Source organism: Nannospalax galili, unplaced genomic scaffold (assembly GCF_000622305.1).
Source record: "Nannospalax galili isolate Female #2095 unplaced genomic scaffold, S.galili_v1.0 scaffold1561, whole genome shotgun sequence".
Lineage (NCBI taxonomy): Eukaryota > Metazoa > Chordata > Mammalia > Rodentia > Spalacidae > Nannospalax > Nannospalax galili.
Window position 1 is genome coordinate 114,813 of NW_008343663.1, and position 8,028 is coordinate 122,840.

Below are 8,028 nucleotides of genomic sequence, written 5' to 3' on the forward strand. Positions count from 1 at the left end.
TTTGATTTAGGTCAAGTCACTTGTGAATGCCGTTTCTGTACAATAGAGAGACTGAAAGTCTAATCCGATGGTTTTTATAAAAGTGACTTTTTTTTTAAAAGGCCAGGTTGTTCTTTGGTGGGTCTTGATGTTGGGTCAGACCCTGGCTACAGGTGCAGACCAAAGCCTATGGCTGCCACTGTGTCGGTCCACCAGGCTTTGTTGTGATGGGCTTGAGGGCTGGGGTGTCATATGTTACCTGTCAGTCTTCTTTGGTGGCCCTGGGCAAATGATGCTTCTCTCTCTGGCTCAGTAGAAAGAGCTGGGAAGATAGAAACAGGCAGCGATGAGTAGGGAGTGGACAGGAGGGCAGACAGGTCTCTGCTGGGGAAAACGGAGGGGTGGTAGACCCAGCCCAGGTGTGGGGAACAGAGACTGCAGGTGGGAACAGAGCACACCAACTTAGCTTGAAGGAACTCAGGCCCTGACCCTTTGCCCACATCCCCCTCCCAGACCCCAGGAAGCTTTTGGGCAGCTGTGCTCACACCTCATGCACACGTGTACCTGGTCCTGCTGACGTGGTGTGCTGTCTCCTCTGTGGTCTCAGAACATGGACTTCAAAGTTTTGCTTTACCCACTGCCTAAACTCTGAGCAGCTGGTGTGGAACTTGAAAAAGGGTCCTAAACTTCTCTCACCTTGTGGTTGTGACCTTGTGAATCAGGGATTCATATTCAATGACTGTGTAAAGAGTCACTCATGGTCAGTCGCTTAAAGTGGCCACCACCCAGAATTCTCCAGCTTCTGTGGGCAAGAGTCCTAACGGGGCTCAGCAGGGTCTTTGCTCAGGGTGCCACGGGCCTGCAACTGTGGTCTTGGCTGAGCTGCCTTCCCTGAACCTTAGGGTCCCGGCCCGCGCTCATTCCCGCTGTGGGCAGAATTTCCTTCCTTGTATTTGTAGGACTGACTGAGATCAACACCTTCTGGAAATTTCCCTTGGCCATAAATAGTTCAGAGCCAGAAAGAGAATCGGGTTGATCTTCAGCAGTACCCCATCCTTCCTTAAGGGCTCTCACTTGATTAAGCCAGGTGACCCTTCCCCCCAACCCAGATTAACCCAAAGCCAACAAAGGAGGGATCTGATTGCATCTTCAAGACCCTGGGGCTGGGGGATGACTCAGTGGGTAAAGTGCCTACTGTACAGATGAGACAGCCAGAGTTTGGTTCTCCAGTGCCTATGTAAAAGTGGGCACGATGGCATTCATCTGTAGCCCCAGCGCTGGGAGGGAAGACAGGCGGGTCCCTGGGGCTCACTGGCCAGCCTAGAGGAAACAGCAAACTCCAGGCTCAGTGAGAGACCTTATCTCAATACGTAAGGTGGAGAACGACAGAGGACAACACCGACGTTGAGTTTGAGCCTCCTCCTGTACACGCAGACATCTACACCTGCTGGCACGCAGGCACACACTTCCACCTTTGCCTGAAAGGTGATCTCAAGAGTGACCATCCCAGCGTATCAATTCAGACTGACACCCACACAAGGCGGGGTGAGTCATCTGACATATACTGGGGCAGGGAACCACGGAGTCCTGTGATCGCACCACCTGCCCACAAGAAGCAAAGAGCAGCTTGCTCTCGGTGGAAGCCCTGTCCAGATGGTGGGGTTCAGTCATCCCAGACCTCAGCTGGGGTGTTCCTTCCTGCTTTCTCCATCTTCTCTGAGAGCTTAGCTCAAGCCTGAGTGCTGGCGGTTTCCCCTCAGCGGGGTTAAAAGCGGAAGACGATGGACCGCCTCCCGAGTCCGACCATGCAGCCCGCGGGTGTGTGCGGGTTTCCATTTTCTGCAGATGCTTTTTGAGCAATCTGATTTGCAAATTTGCACCTACTGAACTTTTTGCTTTACAGCTAGCTATTCTGGGAGAACATTCAGAAAACAGGGAATGATGGGTTGGAACACTGTCTCCCAGGGCTCATTACTGTCAGCTTGGGTCTGTGTGTGTGTGTGTGTGCGTGTGTGTGTCCTCTATGTAAGCGGTTTCTGGTGTACATGCCTGTGTGCATTGTGTCATGCATGAACACATTTGTGTGGCTGTGTGTGCACCATGTGCAAACACATATACAAGTGTCTGCCTGTGGATCAATTACTGTTTGTATACACACATGCATGCACCCAGTACAGATGTGTATGTCTGTGTGAAAGTGTACATATGCACATACATAGCCATGTGTGGTTCACATGTGGGCACATATGCATATACACTGTGTCCATGCATGACATGTATATGCAGTGCAATGTGTGCATGCATCCTATGCTTTGAGCATGCTTATGTGTCCATTGCATGTGCGTATTATGCACATGCATGTGTGCACACATGGGGGTATATGTGTATGATCTCTCACAAGGCCCTCTTCTCTTGGTAGTCTGCCGCAGAGTGCAGCAGCCTTCTGAGGACACTCCACAGCCTGGAGCAGAAGGACTTGCAGAGGTCCCTCGCCCTGCACCAAGAGGAGGACTTTGCCCGGGCTCACAGGCAGCTGGCAGTTTTCCAGAGAAATGAATTGCAGAGCATCTTTTTTACCCAGATACAGAGTGCTGTTGTCAAAGGGGACCTGAAGCTGGAGGCGGCTAAAATGCTGCTGCAGGAATATTCTAAAGCACAGGTAATGCCTCTGGGCAGGCTCACCTTGGTAGAAAGGGGTTTCCTGAATGTCCAAGTGACTCTCTTCTCCCATAGCTGAGTCCTGTCTCTCCTTCTGTTCTGTGTGCTGGTAAGCCTCTGTTCCTTCTTCCTCTTGATAAGGGAGTAAGTTTCTGATATGCCGGGCAGATGTGGTTTGCAACACAAGCCTGACAGCGTGCTCCAGGTGACCTGGCAGTTAACAACAAGCTCCTGTTTTGCCTTAAATATTGATGTTTTGATATGAATAGAATAGTGGAGAAATGCCTGGGTCACTCCTTAGGCTGCCTCCCCTAGTCTGTAAGTCTGGCTCTGTTTGTGAAACAGCAAAGGTGCCATTGAACGATGTTGGGGGATGTGTGACACCAGCTGGGCTCCTCAAGCTCATAGGGGCTGATGGAGCCCCTGCTCCTTGGCCCAGCAGTGTTCTCTGAATGTGGAACCATGCTCCGTAAGTGGTGTGCGTTTCCAATGGAGCATCACTCGATTACTTCAGTTTTATCTGTGCAGGTGGAAATGTTCCGGGAAGGCTGCCTTGCTGGTGATTTTCCCCACTGGCTTTACCAAAGAATGAGCTGTGTTCAACCTGGGTGAGCCAAGGCATGTGGCTGGCTTCTGTTCCTACCCTGACCAGAACAGGGATGGGAAGTGGTACAGAAGGGCAGATCGTGTCCACACCCATGTGTGTGAACAGGTCCTAGCAAGGAGGCCTTGGACTCAGCTTTGCCTTCTAATCCTTGGTAAAGGCAGCAGAGAATGGCCTGCCAACCCCTAGCTCCAGATTTGGGGTCCTGGCAGAGGCCAAGTGGGCAGGGATGAGATGGGGTGGGGCATCCAGGAGGGAGAAGTTATTACCCCGGACCTGTTAGCAGGCTAAGACTCCCCTACACCACCTCCCTATTTGGAGCTACTGCTGTACCAGTAGGTATTTGGGTGGCTGCTCTGATCCCACAATATCACAGGGATGCAAACAGGTCTTTGGTCACTCCATTCCCATGATGAAAAACACTGATGCCTGGTGCCAGATGCTGAGGAAGAGTGCCCGCCTTTGTTAAAAGCAGGTGATGAAAGGGGCCCGCCACAGGGGCATCAGGACCACACAGTCTGAGCGTTGGCACCAGTTCTTAGCTTCCCTCTGGCTCTGTGGAGAAAGGATTGATGTTGCAGCCAGCAGTCCTAGCCTGCCGACTCTGGTGCCTGGAACATCCAAGGAAAGGCCTCATCGTTTCACACTGCCTGGTCATACAGCACCTTGCTGGACTGTACCGGTTCCCATCCATTGAAACGTGGACAGGCCATAGGTCACATGGAAGGGAGACTGTCTGGGCATCACGGGTTTCTCACTGGGTAGCCTGTGTGTGGACAGTGTTTCCCCAGGGAGAAGAGACACCAGCTGCTCAGGCGATGTGACTGAGCAAACCAGTATTGTTACCGTTCTGCCAGTGGGTTTTAGGGATAGTCTCCCATGGCAATAGAGTACAACCTCAGCTGGCTGGCTTCAGATCCCCACTTGGCAGCTTCCAGTGTGATACAGACTGGATTTATTAATCTGTGAAGTGGGAATAATAATTTTCCCCTGATTAAAAGTGGGAGACTTGGGGTACTCTCAGCCTGGGCTTACCCAGATGACACACAGGCATGAGCTGGTGACTGGTGACTGTTACTATGAGCACCTGCATTTTGATGGGTTTTTCTCACATTGCTGTTCTTTGCACCTGCTCTGTCTGTCCTGTTGACTCAAGCCACCCCTAAGGACTGAGTTGGGGACTGATTCACCCCAGAGCACTAGTACCTGTCCTGGGGTGCAGTGCTGTGGGAATCCCCCCACCAGCTGGGATAAACACAGTGGGTGCAGGGTGAATGGGGGAGCAGGTAACATGTGTGTCCTGTGCTTGTACAAGCAGGTTGCTCTGGGGGCCATAACATCTGGTCTCCAGGGCCCTTCCCAGAGCCTCTTCTTCTTTGCACATAATTTCTCCATAAGCCTTCGTTACAATGCCAGTTCTACAGATTTTCTTCTGAAAGGAAGTCATATTTTAAATGTCTGCAGAGGCATTCCTTGACTTTCTAATGAGGCATCTTCACATTTTGTACAACAGGAGAATGTTGAAGAGCTGATGGACTTCTTCCAGGCCACCAAGCGATACTATCTCAGCAAGAGGTTCGGCCACAGGGAGTACCTGGTTCAGACCCTGCAGGCCACAGAGACCCGCGTGCAAGGGCTGCTGAGTACTGCAGCTGCTCAGCTGACAAGCCTCATCCAAAAACACGAGAGGTAACTGCATTACCTGCAAGTGAGACCGACAGGCTGCAGTCTGGCCTCCCAGCATCCCCAGCTTCCCCGCCCAAGACTAATCCTTTCCTCTTACTTGATGCCTGGTCACTGTCACTTGGTGACTACAATTCTTTCATTATAAAAATTACCGTTTGAAAACACACATGGTAGTCAAGACAAGGAGCTGGTGACGCCCACATCCCCACCTTTCAACTTTGCCAGTTTTAACTCATGGCCTGTCCTGGGTGCAGCTGTATGTTCCTGTATGTTTTTGATTGGGGAACAAATTCTCAGCCACATTTTCTGGACGAATCAATGAAAGAGGCTGACACTGAACTTTTGATGGGGCAGCCCACTTCCCTTCCCAGGTTGAGCCCTGACAAGTCTAGCATTGGCCTCTGAAATTTAGTGTAAATGACACAGAAGCTTGCCTTAGGCTCAAGTGGTTTTTCTCAGCATCCCAGGGGAACCATGCACAGCCAGATGAATGGCATCAGACAGAATCTCAGAAGTGCCATCTTTTCTCTTGATGGTTCAGCTATGTTTTGAGGCAGCTTCTTTGTAAGCAGTGAGATGTGCAGCCTCGGTCCTGAGACGCTCTGAAACAACGGGCATGTCAGGGAGGTTGGCCTTCTGATGAGGGTGGTTTTTCTCAGCATCCCAGGGGAACCATGCACAGCCACATGAATGGCACCAGACAGAATCTCAGAAGTGCCATCTTTTCTCTTGATGGTTCAGCTATGTTTTGAGGCAGCTTCTTTGTAAGCAGTGAGATGTGCAGTCTCGGTCCTGAGACGCTCTGAAACAACGGGCATGTCAGGGAGGTTGGCCTCCTGATGAGGCATGGTTTTATGAACTGGTTTTATGCCTGGGGTCATTTTTCAGGACATTGAATCTTCTTGTTCAATAAGGATGCCGTAAGGTGTAGATCATGCGGGCATCTCAAAATGCTAATGGATTCATCTCTGCGGTCTGCTTGGCATTCCTAATTAATTCACACTTAAGTGATGGGAAGGCATCTCACCTCACTCCAAAGAAATGGCAGCTGCTTAGCTGCTCTGAGAAATTTCCAGGGAAGGCTATCTTACCTTATATTTGAATCCAGTTTTAAGGGCTGGCACAGCCTGCCTTCCTCCCTCCCTCCTTCCCCCTCCCTCCCTCCCTCCCCCTCTTTCTTCCTTCCTTCCTCTTTTCCTTTGTCTTTCTTTCTCACTCTATCTCTTCCCTTCCTAACTCTCTTCTTCCTCTCTCTCTCTTTCTCTCTCTCTTTCTTCTTTTACAGTTCAGTAACACTGTACCCCAGGAAGACATAATTTCTTGCAATGATTATTCCCATGTAGTCTAAAAGCTTTTTCTAATTCCTCTTCCTCCACACTGTTATGGCAGTTATTTTGTGTCTAAGTCCCCTGGCACTGTCCATGTACCATCTTACTTTAAGATTCCCATTTATTTATTTATTTATTCATTTATTTATTTAGGAGTGTGTGTGTGTACACGTGTGTGTGTGTGTACACGTATGCATGTGTATATAAGTAAGTCAGAGGACAACCTGTGGGAGCCAGTTCTATTCTTTCACCTTTACATGAATTCCAGGGACTGAAACTCAGATCATCAGGCTTACACAGAAAACACCTTTACCTGCTGAGTCATCTCAACAGCCCAGGGCTAGCTTTAAATGTTGCTATATCTCATTTCCCCAACCACAATACGCTATTCAGGAATATTTTTGTCTTTGAATCTCTACAGTTTTCAACAGTGATCTGAGTTAGAATATAAGCCCCTTCGAAGGAGCTTCGTGGGGTTTCCTTTCAAAGGTAACTCCCAGAACTCCGCACTGACACAGGACGTACATTCCATAAATAGTTACTGCATACAAGAATAATCATATCAATACTAGTTGCTCAAGAGATGTTTGTTAGGTTCAATAATAGTTTACTAATCTAACATTAGCTATACCCATGTTTCTAACAGTTGTATGATGTTCACTAGAAATTCAAGACAAATCTATAACTTTGTAGCTTAACATTGCCCTGGGATACATGAAGACTGAGGTCCCAGGAAAACTAGTGGTAAATGTTAGTCCAAGTCAGAAGACCACAGAACCCCAGGAGGTGACAGTGTAAATCCCAGTCCATCGGCAGAAAAGATACGGCTGGTCCACAGTCAGCGATGAGGTTGAAGGATGGGGCCAAGCCCTCCTTCCAGTCTTTTTGCTCCGCTGGGGACTTAACATGTTGGTTAATGCCCACATTTGGGAGATGCCTGCTTTTCGGAGCCAGCTGAGTCTCTTTTCTGCTGCTGTCACAGAATGCCAGGGGCTGGGTACAATATAAACCATAGGGGTTTATTTGATGCATGGTCTGGAGCCTGAAAAGGCCAAGCCTGAGGGCTGCTTGGCTGAGGACCCCCTGCCGTGTCAGCTAGCAGAAGGCATTGTGTGATGTGAGAGCTTGGAGGGGGCAAGGGTGAGGCCCCCCCTTTTCGCACCTAACCCACTGCTGCCATAATAACACTAGTTAATTTTCTTAAATTAAATTTTAAGTTAGCCTCTAAAACAAGGGTTTCATTATGGCATTTCCACACATACATACCATTACACTTGGTTCCTGTTCACCCCCCCATCCTCTCCTGTCCTCCCCCTCCACTCTTGCTGGTCTCCTTCCTTCTCTCTAACAGTCCCCTTTACTGAACCCCATTGTTTAAGACTATCTCATCTGCAGTTAAAAGTCAAAAGGAGCTCTCTCAACTGAGGAGTTTCCTCCATTGGACTGGCCTATGGCTATGTCTGTGGGGCATTTTCCTCATTGTTGAGTGATGTGGGAGGGCTCAGCCCACTTTGGGTGCTGCCAATCCTGGGCAGATGGTCTTGTGTTGTATAAGAAAGCAGGCTGAACACAGGCCAGGGGAGCAACACAGCGATCTGCATTCCTCCATGGTTTGTGCTCAAGTTTCCTGCCCTGAGTTCCTGCCTTGGCTCTCCAAATGCTCTTAGGTATAGGTCTATCCCTTGGCATCTGGTAAACCTACCAGGCTTCATATTTCTATAGAAAATCGACTCCCCCTCTCTCAGCAGCTATCAATTGACAATAGATCCTCAG

The 8,028-nt window shown here is 49.4% G+C and overlaps 1 protein-coding gene across 1 annotated transcript in view; it reads left to right on the plus strand.

Moving 5' to 3' along the window:
- The window catches only part of LOC103739553 (limbin-like), an 86,563-nt gene that overhangs the window by 73,445 nt on the left and 5,090 nt on the right, over window positions 1-8,028 (plus strand). Inside the window, 2 exon segments of the mRNA XM_008839961.2 lie at window positions 2,399-2,638; window positions 4,755-4,930. Of these exon segments, the coding sequence (XP_008838183.2) occupies window positions 2,399-2,638; window positions 4,755-4,930 (416 nt within the window).